General features: G+C 47.7%; 1 protein-coding gene across 10 annotated transcripts in view; it reads left to right on the plus strand.

The window, feature by feature from the left end:
* The first annotated feature begins 1,656 nt into the window (after positions 1-1,656).
* Positions 1,657-13,662, plus strand: part of ABLIM3 (actin binding LIM protein family member 3) — a 107,406-nt gene continuing 95,400 nt past the window's right edge. For 4 of the 10 annotated variants that reach the window (XM_038414495.2, XM_043520159.1, XM_043520162.1 and 1 more), the window contains exon 1: positions 1,807-2,343. In XM_038414495.2, the coding sequence (XP_038270423.1) occupies positions 2,331-2,343 (13 nt within the window). In that variant the 5' untranslated portion in view covers positions 1,807-2,330. The other 6 variants (XR_005294579.2, XM_043520160.1, XM_043520161.1 and 3 more) reach the window with 4 other exon arrangements.

A 13,662-nucleotide genomic window follows, 5' to 3' on the forward strand; every position in this document is an offset into this window, starting at 1 on the left:
ACATAGAGGGTTTAGTGAGTTGGTTTGCAGTGCAACCAAAGGTGCACATGTAATTCACACAACCTGCTACACGTCACCTGAAACATCTGCTTCCTCAAATCAAACAGAAAAATGGCCCTGCCTGCATGGCAGGCAGTGCAGGCAAAGGAGCTGGGAGAGATGCAACGCTTGTCACGCTGTATAAAGAAACCCCTTTCATTGGACATGAGATCATTGCTTGCTTCTTTGAACCTTGCCTGAGCTCCTCAGAGTCTCCTTGCTGCTGACTGAACTCCATGAGCAGCTCTGGTGGGTTCAGCGTTACTAACAAAACAAAGAGTGAGTGACTTTGAAGTCCTTTCTGGAACCCTGATCTGATGCCTGCAAAGACAGCTCCTCACTGATTCCCAGGGAAGAGTATTCCTTCCATCTGGACAGCCTGGTGTGATATACACCCTCCTCCAGTTCCCGTACGGTGCTTGTCCAAATCATTCCCTAACATCCTGATGTCAGCAGAGCTCCCGAGTTCCAAATGTGGGACATGGTGTAGGGAAAAGACCTGCAACCAAAGGTCAAATCTTGAGGTCCTTAAGCCAGCAAACCTTCCACTGAAGCCAGAGGGACCAGGACACCAAGAAACTTTGAGTGAGAATCTTAACACAAGAGAGGCTTTTCTTTAGCATAAAATAGTATTTTCTATAGTTTATAGTTTATAGTTTCTATAGTATATTTTCTCAGTTCACTAAGCGGCATTTCTGGGACAGATCACTTACTATGGTGCAAGAGAGAGAATACAGGTGTTTTTATAGGTGCCAAAATGGAGGAGCCTCCTTCCTACAGAATGACAGTTGGGAGATACAGGAGCTAAAGGTCAGATGCTCATGTACTGATGAAGAGGGCTAATAGTGACTTCTTTGGCCACTTAAGATTAGGCTTGGAAGGATTCGATTTTTATTGGTAAATGTCAGTAAAGATTGATTTCACCCTACACACACCAAACCCAGGAAAAAATATTTCCAGCAATTATGACTGAAATGGGCAAAGTAAGAAAAATGCTACTTGAGAATTTAGAGTCTGATTTAGGGACACTTACATTGTATAGTTTGATATGTAGTATTGACAATTTGTTTTTTAACAATTATAAAGCTTGAATGTTTTGAAATCGTCTCCTGTTATTAAATAATCCATGTCTGACTCCCCATAATTTCCCACACTGTGAAAAATTAAATGGATCAAAATAAAAAAATGCCTAAAGCCCATCAGTTTGCACAACGGTGACAATGTAAATCAATCAAAATGGAAAAAAAAATGCTTAAAATAAACACTGATATTCTCCATGGAAATTGTAAACAAATACAAATACAAGAGCAAACGTACTGAAGAAGAAATGTTGAGGGTCTCCCAGTCAGCCCTCCCTGGCTGTAAATATGGTTGGGACCGTGATGATAGGGAAAGGTGAAAGTTGGAGAACCCATCGGAGGAGTAAGGGGGCCGGGGGTGGGGGGAAAGGAATTTGCAATATTGCAGATGGATACACCTGCTTGCTTGCCTGCTTCCTTCGCTTTGCAAACATCACTGCCTGCAACAAGCACCGGCGCATTTCAGCCAGCGGAGGGCAGCCCGAACAGCCCCTTCGGCACCAGCAGGATCAAGCCAAGCAAACCCTGCCCGATGGGGCTCCGTTTCTCGCTCTCCTCTCTTCCTTTTCATCACAATTTTCTGTCTCACGCCCAGCCCTGCCTGAACGGAACTCCTCTGGAGCGAGGCTTCGGCTGACAAACTTGCGGGAGAGGAGGGGAGCGCTAGGTGGGGTTCCCCTCGGCTCGATTCAATAGCTATGTGACAACTGGGGGCGGGGGGGGGAGCAGCTTCTTCTGATGAGCAAGCTCTGTGCCGGTCCCCCTCCCCTTTCTGTGGTCCACACCCCCCTTGAGCTATAAGAAGCGCTTTAGCGGGAATTGGTCTGCAGTGCATGACAGCACCCTCCATAGAACTCAGCCCTGAGCAGGAGTCAGTCAGCTGCCTCTGGGTGCCGCTTCGCACGGCGGATCCGGTGCTGGGAGGAGAGAGAGGCGGAGGAACACCCTGGCCTGGTTTATTCTCAGGCTCCCTGCTTCTTTTTGTCCCCACCCCTGACTTTATTATCTGCCTGCTCAAAATTAAGAGCAAAGGCAGGAGCCGGGGGAGCTAATAGCGCGGGACGCCAGGAGACACCTTGGCATGAATTAGATCGCAATCGCACGGAAATATTTTCCCTAGGAAGAAAAGGGGGGAAACCCGGTCCCATAAAAAAGCAAGAGGATTGAAAGAGCAGCTTTGCTGAATGAGAAGGACAGAGCAGGATCAGCAGCATGAGCACTAGCAGTAAGTACATCTCTTCCTTTGCTATGGGAACAGGGGCTTATTTTGCATGGGGTCTGGCTAAGAGGAAGAGGAAGGAAAATGTCACATCAGGGTGGACTAGCCCAATGGGTTGGGTTTTTTCCTCCTTTTTGCTTCACGGCAAGGAATTATTTTCTTAGGCTTTCTTTGTTATGACTAATTGCTCAAGCCCCATGTCCACCTCCTTTAAAGACTTTTTGGACAGCAGTGCATGGAACATAGTGTCTACGTGCAACATGGTTTGAAAGATCTGTGCAGTCACACACACACACACAGATGTGCAAGAGAATCGCTTGTACCACCACCTATGTATAAATAGACATGATCTGATAGGAGGGCAGAGTTTGATCAGAATGAAGAGAGATCCAGGAATGATGTCCCCTCCCTTATCCATGTTAGTGAGTATCTATTGTATGGGTGTGAGAGACAGACACATGCTAAATAAGCAGAGCCCAGCTAGCTAATATGCTGCATGAGATCAGTACAGGCACTTACTGCCAGTCTGGATGGCTCCCTATTTTGCAACTTAGATTTGAGAGTCTTGAGGGATTGATTAATTGGTGCTTGCAAGTTATCTATTTCTCTTCTCTTTTATTATTATCTAGCTTGTTAGCAGAACTTTGGCCCATACCCTTAAAAATACACCCAAGTCAGACAGTACCCAAATCAATCAATGCAAAATACCACCTGAGGGTTGGTCTCCTCTGGTAAGGAGGCTATCGCTGGTCTCCCCCAGGTTGATTTTTAGTTCTAAAGGTTATGTGTGTGAAGAACTGAACTCCCACTGACCAAGAACGGCAGCCCAGTGACTTCTATGCACCATCACAGTCCTGGGCCTGCCAGTCCTGGGTTTCTCAACACCATGGGGGTGGAGTAGCTTCAAGGCAAAGTGCGAGGAAAAATTCCTTGGCAAGCTCCAGCCGATAGAACAGGTGATCCCAGATTTGTTGGACTGTGTCATAGACAAGTAAACTTTCCAGGTGCCCTCTGCGGGAGCCACACCTGGAACATGGGCTGCCTACATGTTATTGGGTGGGTGTTGGGGGAGATGCTCACAGAGGAGACAATAGAGATCAAATCCTTCCTCAGACACCAGGTGGATGTACCCACCCTCTGTGTCTTGCTAGTTGATAAACTCCAGGGCTGGTGAATAAATGGCCTGGAGGGATGGGGATTGTACTTCTTTGCTTGCTGGATTTCAGGGATTAGGGTGATCAGCTGAGAATACAAAGGAGCTGGATTCAAGCGGGAGAGACTGGGAAGGGATTTTGCCCTCAAAAGAATGTTGACAAATGCATAACAATTCCTCCTGGGTATTTGCTTCCAGCTTTTAGCCACCAGCTTGGGTGCTGATAATCACTGTTTGTGGAACCAGTGTTTCTTAATGATCCAATTGCACCACTAAGCTCCCACACGTGCAGAGGGGCCAGTCAAACCCAAATAGCAGGATTAGCCCCTCGCTTGTGGGTGAGAGAAATGTACCATATGAGAGGCAGCACGATCAAGTGACTAGAGCAGAGGACCAGGACTCAGGAGCCCAGGAGTATTCCTGATTCTGCCACTGACCTCCTGTGTGACCTTGGGCACATCATCTTGCCATGCCTCAGCTTCCCCATTTGAAGGGTGAAGCTGGGATAATGATGCTCTTTGTAAAGTGCTTTGTGATCATTAGATGAAAGGGGCTTATGTGGTGATGTTATTATATGGCTGTTAATGTGATATAATTATTATGGTTAATGAAAGCTTGGAAATGTAATTCATTTCTATCCTCACCAAAGGATTCTGAGCCCAAACTGGGCACAAAAGGGAGTTCTACATGGCTATCTATTTAGTGCATCCATTGCCATAGTGCTGCTGCTTCTTATGGTAGCACCGAGAGGCCCCCACCATGATCAGGCCCCTGCTAGTCTGTGCCAGGCGCTTGAGATTCCATCAAATTTCCACAATCCTGCAAGAGAGAAACAGGAACCTGGCCCTGGTGTTATCCCTCCCTTCTCAGCTTAGTCCTTAAGATGCCGTCTCGTTGTGACCCACAGTTCTTCTGGCCAAGAGCACTGGAAGGGACTCCATTCAGGAGACGCTGTCCATTTAGAGACTCCCAGTAACACTTGTTAGCTGGAGAGATGAGTGATAGGAGGGGAGTCTCTCCCAGCGGTTGAGTGTGCTGGCTCCAGAGACACTGCAGCTTTTTGTATTCATTTTCCAGCACCAGTATTCTCAGTGGTGTATGTGTTAGTGTTGGGTTCAGGCACGTCATTGGCACCCTGCTCTGAGCAGCTGCCCCAATGGGGGAAATGGGTATGCAATCTGATCAGGTAGAAGTACCCCCAAAGAGTTTCCAGTGCCTGTTGGCCTGAAGGGAAGAGCCAGGATTTGGAGTCAGAGCTGGGTCACTCCCAGAGCAGTGCATGGGCATGGAACCTAAGTCTTGCACAGGACGGTGCAGCGCACTCCTAGCCGAGGGAATCAGAGCAGGATCAGGAGCCAAATGGGGTGTCTCTGATGAGGCAGGACACTGAAATATCTCTAACTCATTGTCCTCCTTTAAAACCGTCCTCAGAACTCTCCTTTGCCAGGAGGCCTACAAAAAACTTGACAATGGTCACGCTGCTGGTGTGCTCGGACCACTGCCTACCAGGCTGACCAATATTGTCTCACATTTCCTTGTACTCCCATGTCTGTCAGTATCTATCTATTGTCTTATACTTAGATTGGAAACTGTTTGGGTAGGGACTGTCTTTGTTCTGTGTTTGTGCAGCGCCTAGCATGGTGGGGCCTGGTCTATGATGGGCTCCTGGGTGCTACAGAGAATACAAATCATAATAGATCACTCATGCCGTCCAAACAGCTGGGGCCAGAACCTCAGCTGGTGAAAATCAGCATAGCTCAATTGACTTCAGTGAAACTATGGCAATTTACACCCACTCAGGAAGTGGCCCAAGATTTCCTACGACTCCTTCCTTCATTTCTAAACCATGCATTCTAATAACATTAAGATCCTGCCTGAAACTACCAAGAAGCAGGAAATTCAGAGTCGAGGACAGCTGCACTCTCCCTAACTCATCCTGTTGTGGGGGTCTCCAGAGAGTTCAGCACGGGATATTCCGTGCTCCGTCCATACGTCTGACCTCAGCCACACAGGTGCACGAACCGCATGGAATTGTACACAGCCTTCTTGAAGTGCCAGGCAGTGACAGGGGTGGGGATGGAGGAGTTTTTCCTTGAAATAGAACCTGATTTTAGAGGCACTGTACACACTTCTCTGCCTCCCCATTCCCACCTCCAAGGGGAAGCAGCCCGGCATGGAAAAGCTGCTCTGATATGAAGGACCCAGAGCTCAGTTACAAATGTGTTCTGATGCTGGAGGGCAGAGAGAGAAGGTCAGAGATTGCTGTAATGTGGGGAAAGGGTCTTTGTTCTTTACTAAGTGGGCTGGATTCACAGGACACACAGTAACAGTTCAGATGGCCGGATCAAAGACTGCGGTGTTAATATTTACATTTGTTCAGCTATTTATACCTCTTACTCCAGCCAGCATCACTAATTGGTTACAAATGGATCCATAGGGTTATAAATAGGAACATCAATGCCTCTGAGCACTTCTATCAAAGCTGGATCGCTTGATGCAAACTGTTGCCAAAAAGGGCTTGCTCTGTGCAGCTTCTAAAATCTCTACAGGTTATTGGCCATAAATGCGTTTCTAGTTTACATACAGGCTATGCTTGCTCCCAGGACAATGTGGGTGGAGGGAAGTCAGCAGGAGAAGACAACCACCCGTTCCTGTGTGCAGCCGTGCTGGAAAGGCCTCGTCTTTCTGCTGACTGAAGGCCCGAAGTCTAATATTGCCCAGCTGTCCAGGGGATTTAGACACCCCGTTCCCATTGAAATTAATTACATATGTGTGTCTAAATCCCTTGGGCAGCTTTGAAAATCTCAGGCAGCTTTCAGTGCCTCAGGTCTGTGCTGTGGGCTTGGTCTCCAAAGCCAGTAGCACCTTGGCCATTCCAGGCAGTATACACTTGAGCTGAAATTCTTACAGCTTGTCTTTCAGGCCAAGAGAACAGATCTTGGTCCCAGGGAGATCACTGCGAGTTCTATTACTGACTTGAGTGGAACCAGGGTTTGACTCTTGCAGCTGAATGCAGTAGCACCAGTGGGAAACACGCCTTCAATCTTTTCTGGGGTTCACAACTAAACAGCAGTGAAGGTGTCTTCAGCTCAATCCCCAACCATCTCTGTCCCCTGGTTACTGAGCCTCAAGTGTATTTCAGCCCGGTGAGTGGTGGCACTCTGGTGAGAGAACGCAGCATCATATGACATGGAGATGAAAACATTGCAGTGTCAAGCCACGGCTTCCTAGTATGAGTGTTTGTTCCACTTGTGGCCACTCTGACTTGAGCAGTTAATTCATGACAAGGCATCATTGTGGCCTTTCTCTATTTTGAACAAAGACCCAAGTGAAAATCCTCCTAGAGGAGATTAAACCCAAGCTAACGTCTAGTGAGTATTGAACCCAGCTTGTCCTGCTCCGAACCTGGATCGCATCAAATACGGAACTCTGTGTGGTTTAGGGGTCAGAGTAAAGATCTAGGAGGGTCTATGCAGGCTGAGCAACTGACTCTCAGCATGACCTTGAGCAAATCCGTCAACCTCCTTTTGCCTCAGCCAGCCACACTGAGAAAGAATAGTTAAGAGTCGGGAACCTCACTGACACCCAGGTTCTGCCAAGCTAATCCAGAGGAACAAAATTGCTGCCCCTTCTTCCCCAAACCCACCAGGACTTAGTTCTGTCACACAAGGCAGTATCTCAGGAAACCTCAGGTGCCATAGGGAAAATCTTTCAAAGTCCATTGACCAGGTGGATGAATGTGCAAGAGATCTAGTGATGCACCAGGAGCGAGGAAATTCCAAGAGCGAGGGGTGGCCTGGGGGAAAGCTGCAAAAGAGAGAAGGATTAGGAAAAGGAGGAAGGAAAAGGAAAAGAAGATTAAGGAGAGCAGCTTGAGTGCCTACATCTCTGCAAGAGGTGACCGTAGCAATGGGAAAGCAGAGCAGAGATGTAGGCAGATCTATCTAAGGCCTTGGAAGTAAAGAACTACCTCTGGTGTCTAGCATCCAGAGACATTCTAACCGTGAGTTCCATGGCGTTGGGGGATTGAAACTATGGGCAGTCTACGCTGGAGCCGGGAGGAGTGATGCCCAGCTCCCACGGATGCACCCGCACTAGCTCCGCTCCAGCTAGCGCCTACAAATAGCGAGGTAAGTGTGGCAGCACAAGGTGGCATGGGCTGCCTGAGTGTGTATCGGGGTGGGGGAAGGGAAGGCTGGGCAGCTGCCTGTGCTAACCAGCCACACTGCTGTCTTTGGGCACTAGTTTGAGCAGAGCTAGCGTGGGTACATCCATGTGAGCTAGGAATCGCACCTCCCAGCTCAAATGTAGACCTAGTCTGTAGTGTCACCAGAGCCTCCACCCACCTCCATCTCCCATTAGTTAATATGCAACCTAGATACCTTCCTCACAATCTCCCTGGCAACAAGTAGCGCTCTAGCTCCTGCTAGTGCACATTCCAAAAGAGGGGTCTTTATTAATTTTTTGCACATGGTGCCAGCCCAGGGGATTTTGATCCCAATCAGCTACTGTCTACCCTCGTGGTCACGTGCAAATTTCCATCTCGTAAGGTTTCACCGCTCTTCTCAAGCTTCCTTCCATCTTGCATGGCAGGGTGCATCTCAGAGGGCGGGGAAAACGTAAGCCATGTTAACCAGCCTTGAAGGAAGGCCCATGAAAAATAAGCAGTAAAGTCAATTGCAGCAGCTAAATTATTCTGAGTGCCTGACAGGCTCTCACAAAATAAATAGTAAGTTTGCTAATGATAGAGCTGAGATCAGTTTAGCCAGATAATTATTTGTGATGCCAGCAGGCTTGGCTAATGATAGACTGTCCTCTTATCAATGAGTAGGCAGCATTGTGCCTGCCATTTCTCGCTGCAATCTACCGAGGGAGTGGAAACAAGCCCACCAAGTTCCTGCTAGAGCCTACAGTCCTATCATGACGGACCCCTAATGAAGTGCTTGGAACTTCGAATTAGGTATTTTTAGACTAACTAAGCACCTCTCTATTGAGAGCGTTGCAGCACCTCACGAGAGAAGGGGAGAGTGCTGCTGGCAGGGCAGCGAACAAGGCAAGATGGGTGGGGCGGGGGGGCTTGCTACATAAACAGGTGCAGAGAGTGACATTGCCAGCCCCGCGGGAGGCAGCGTCCTGCTGGAATTCTGGCTGCTGCTAACCCATTTCCACCAAGGCAACGTGCGAGCCGCTCCCGGTCAAGTTGAAGGCATGGACAGGGAGGCGGATGCTGCAGCAAGGGAGGTGATCTTTGCTTCTTACAATGATGATAACATGGTGAACAAAAGCTAGCCTGTCTGCTACCACCCTCTCTGCCTTTTGTATTCACCGTTGCGCCATAAATCTCTGGAAATTTTGGAAAGCTTGTAAGTGCTGTGATACACAGCCCAACTGCCTGCACATTGCTCTCTGGAGAAGGGTTGTCTGAAGAATAACAGTACAGAACTAATCAAACTTCTCTGGGAACTCAGGCACTGGGGGCCATTACACTTGCTGGTGTTTGACAGGGCATAGTTCATGTAGGCATTTTCCCTGTTTGGTCTTGCTCACTTAGAAGCTTTCTCAATAGCATCCATCCTGCCATTTATCATGGGTTGGAAAGTGACAAGAAGAGGCAGGGCATGTGATTGGAAATGAACAAGAGCTAACTGTAGTTGTTGCTTTGTCTGGTGTGTCCTTTCCCTCTCTTCCGCCCACCCCAGCTCCCCTCTGAGCCCTAAGCTGCCCTCATCTTTCTGTTATCCCTATTTTACCCTTCTCTCACTTGGCCAGGCCAATACTTTTGGTTGGAGAGAACGGGACAGGACGTCCTATGGGCTCGTATGGAAAAGTCCCACAGTGGAATTGAATATGGGCCTTTATAGAAATGAATCCAGGCCCTGCTGGAGCAGGCCCACCAGAGATAATAGGGATTAAATGAATAGAATTCTGCAGTAATGACTAAGAAGCTATTGAATGCAATAGGAAATTAGATGCTGTGGAAGGTTTTTGAATCGCCCTATAGAGCTCCGTGGTTCCCTGCTAATTTCTCAGCCCAGGACAGGAAATAGGGCTCCGTGAAGTGCTGTTGAGGGGCAATGGACTGCCAGGCCAGCCTTATTATTACTAGGTTACATCCTGTTGTCCTTACTTAGGCAAGTGGGAGACTTGCCTGAGAAAGAGCTTTAATTTGGTCCATTATCATTGGAGAACCCCCTTTATCTAACTTGCCCGTGCACACACACACACATATACACACACCCTGCCATGAAGAGTTTACACTGGACAAGACCCAGGACAAGCTTTTCCAGAGAGTACGGTCCTCTGGACTCTGTATCAAAGAACGCACCATTATAAACATGCTGGCAGAATCCCTGACTGGGAAAAACACATTAGCAGTGCCCTATGCATCGCTCCCACCATGTGCGTTTGCAGTTCTTCCTACTCCTTTTTCACTTGGGCTGCATGTTGTAGGGCTAGGAAACCTTTTGGCCATTTTGATCTAGGGTCTCAGGACAGACTTCAAGGCTGGATAGATGTTCAAAGAGGTTTAGGAACCAATTGGGGTTGGTGGCTTCTTCTTTGTTCAGAGGCACTTGTTGGCACATGTCAGTTTTCACTGCTGGAATCTCCTGGACGCAGCTGTTCACAGTGAAGTATGAATTCTGAGAAGAAGGGAGGGGACAGGCTGGGAGGAGGAGTGGAATTGAGTTTCAAGCCCTGGTCAAGGACTTTCCCATACTGAAACTTTTAACCAGGAGGACTAGAGGAGGATGGGAAGGGGATCATGACACTTGTCTCCGGCCAGTTACCTGTTATTTAGGAGGCGCTTGTCCAACTCTGATTGCAAGAGGAGCATTGCAATGCAAGCTTCGTCATATATCTAGAGCAAAGAGTAGGGTGGGAAGGGCAAGTTTGCTAAGGACGAGATTTCATTTCCCCCTTCCCCGTGTGACTGGAACTCTGCCTTCCAAACAGGTGGGTGGATCATGAGCCACCCATCTGTTCTCAGTGCCCCAGCCTATTCTAAATGAGAGAGTGTACTTCCCCACCATAATAATCTCCCAGCCTAAGTAGCCATCACTGTGGCTAACGATGGAATATTTCTGAAGGGTTAGTAGTTTTTCCTTGTCTCTGCGGTGGGCCACGAAGTAATAAGCAGATTGTCGTCATCATCATGCATTATTCAGAGTTTAACCAAGGAATGATGAGGTGAGAGTGTGGAGAACTGAGATCGGCTGCAGCATGGTTCCAGTGGCACTGCCTGGGAGAGTGGGGGAAATGGCTCAAGCAGAGGCCTCATGTTAGGGTATAGCTGCTGGGCTTTCAGACAGAGAGATGCTAAATGGCGAGTCACCAGCAGGTGCTGTTGTTCAGCCTATTTCACTGATTGAGCTCAGTCACTCCCTTTTGACCGGGTGCTGGAAAAAACCCCAAAACCAAAAAAAATCGGTTGAAAAAACACAGTTGCAGTTTCTTGACCAAACAAACAACTGAAGAAAAATTGTCGCTTTGAGTTGGAACTAAATGTTTCAAATATTGACTCGAAACAACGCTGTGAAATGAAACGGCAAATTGAGTCACCCTTTCCTTGAGGAAACGTCATTCCGGTTTGACCTTTTTGTAAAGGTTCCCTTTGACATTTTGGAAATGTTTGTATGGGAGCGGGGGGAGTTTCAGCTGAAACGTGTCAAAATTCCTTTTTCAGTGAATTTACTGTTTGCCAAAAAGAAGAACCAGTCGCCCATCTCTGTTCTTACCAGACTCTCAGAGTATGTCCCGATCCGTTGGAGCCCCCAGGTAAAGCCTGTTAGAAGGGAACGTCTGACGCACTGGTCTCCCCCAGGGTGCTGTGATCAGGAGGGGATCCTGCGGAAGAATTCTGCTGCCAGACTGAGCTGTTCTTCAGCAGCTGCTGAGCCTCCACTGAGCCACTGGGTGATGTGACCGAGCTTTAGTGAAAAGCTGTTTGGTATTCTCTAGAGCTGGGCTGCTCTGGGTCGCTGTTTTTCCCCTCTCCCCTAGGTGAGTCTCCGACCAGTTAATCCTCTCCTTCCCCAAAAGCAGAAGAGCATGTCTCTGAGTCCTGTGCCTGCTCCCTGCTGCTGTTGGGGGCTTGGATCTTTCTGCCTGGTGCAGTGAGAAGATGACTGGAAGACCTAGCAGCCACCTCATATACAGAACAGGAAGCATTTGTCATCCCAAAGTCTCCTGCATTCAGAGCATGTCCAGGGGGATAGACCTGCTGTGTAGTTTAGTTGGAGAGGAGGTCTCTTATCTGGGCTTGGACCATCACACTGCAGTTCTTTCATGGGAGGATCACTGAGCTTATAGATTTACAGAGTTTAAAGACAGAAGGGACCATTTGATCATTTAGCCTAATTTCCTTCATAACACAGGCCATCGATCTTAAGGACAGTTACCCCTACATTGTAGTTGGCAAAGAGCATCCTGTCTTGATTTTGAAGACATCAGGAGATGGGAATCCACCACTTCTATTTCTAGTTGGTTCCAATAGCTAATCACCCTCACTGTTGTGGTTTTTTTAATAATAATTAATTAACAGTTAGACTCCAACTGCTCTCAACACTGCTTCTGCCACAGGAACTCTCTGTCAGGCAGTGCTCCAGGTAACAGTGTAATCTCTCCCCCCCCTCAGCTGTTGTCTGCTCTACATTTTCTCTCTCCTCGTATCAAAGCAGCCCCTAGAGTGGGAAAGAGCGCAGGCTTCCTTAGTGTCTCCCATGGATTCTATATGGCCTCTCTCCCCCTCTTCAATCTCTACCAATATGACAACACCCCGAGAATTCCAGACTGCTCCTCTTTCTCTCCTTCTAGTATCTCCACGCTTTGGGAGTGGGAGGGAGTGTGGGGTTGTCCTTTCATATTTCATTACTAGCTATCAGCCTTGGCGTCCTTAGAGAATGAAGAAGGTAGGGCAAGGTGAGATGAGTTCTTTTTAGTCTCTTACATGCTATAAATATTCAGGTCACCAAAGTGTCCTCTGAAAGTGATGTGATCTGGTTGGGGCTCTTCTAGAACTGTGAGCTGGCTTCCAGACATGTCCAACTTTTGATAATGTGATAGGTGACAAAAGAACTCCTGCACACCCTGACAGTGACACTGTGTCATCACATTAGCACGCTGCAGGACACCTATCAGATTATGCCTGGTGTAATCCCAACCAGCAACAGCTAAGGCAGCCTTCCTGTGGCTAGGTCAGCTTGCAAACACATAGCTGGCAAAGGGAGACAGATGGATTGCAACAGGGAGCCTTCTGCCACAGTAACAAAGATTTATCAATGTTCCACTAGCTTTAACCAATCAATGACCTAGAAGGCTATTATCGGGAGGCGCCCATGCAATCCAGGCACAGAGGTTGCTTTGTCATGCACTTCAATTGTCCTGCTGGATCCTTTTCCTGGTCAGTCATTGAGTAGTTTTATTATTGGGAAGATGGCCAGTTCACTTTGGAATAACAGATTGAGGAAAGAGTGAGAAACAGGGAGTGGTGATTTCTCTGAAGCTGGTGAGATGCCTTCAAGATCTGTGTCCTCCTATCTCCGGTTTGTTTTGGTCGGCTTTAGTCATAAACTGTTCAAAATACTCATTCCTCAATGACATTCAGAATCCAAGATCCCAAGAAATCTGACTCTTCTCTCTCATTGTATGCATTGGGCCATCTTCACTCAGTCTTAGTACAGCACCCAGCATCCTTGAACTCAGACCTTCCTAAAGTTCTGCTCCTCCCATAGATGGTATCCCTAGACTAGTGGTCCAGTTTAAAAAAAAAAACAAAAAAAAAACCCCAGGGCATCTCCATTCTATTGGCAGGAACTTCTGGAGGTCTTTGCTTTGTTCATGAAGTAGATAGGTGTTTATTCAATGTAGTATGGCAAGCTCCTTGTCCACCCCTTGAGTTGTGACCCTGTGCAATATAGATCATTGCATAGGTTATGGATGTTTAGACATAACAAATGCAACATAACTTCTCAGTGAAGCCTGATAGAATGTCTCTGCAGGATGGGCACACTTGTGTGTTACATTCCAAAGACCAGCAAGTGGCTAACCAAAGGATTTACTGGGACCACGACAAACAGAGCTGTTACCTTCGCTTAGGTGCAGAATGCATCCTGTGAAAACTAGACCCAAAGCTAAGTGCTGCCGTTCCTTCCTTCCTTCCTTGGTTCTGTAGA

The sequence above is a fragment of the Dermochelys coriacea genome, chromosome 8 (genome assembly GCF_009764565.3).
Source record: "Dermochelys coriacea isolate rDerCor1 chromosome 8, rDerCor1.pri.v4, whole genome shotgun sequence".
Classification (NCBI taxonomy): Eukaryota; Metazoa; Chordata; order Testudines; family Dermochelyidae; genus Dermochelys; species Dermochelys coriacea.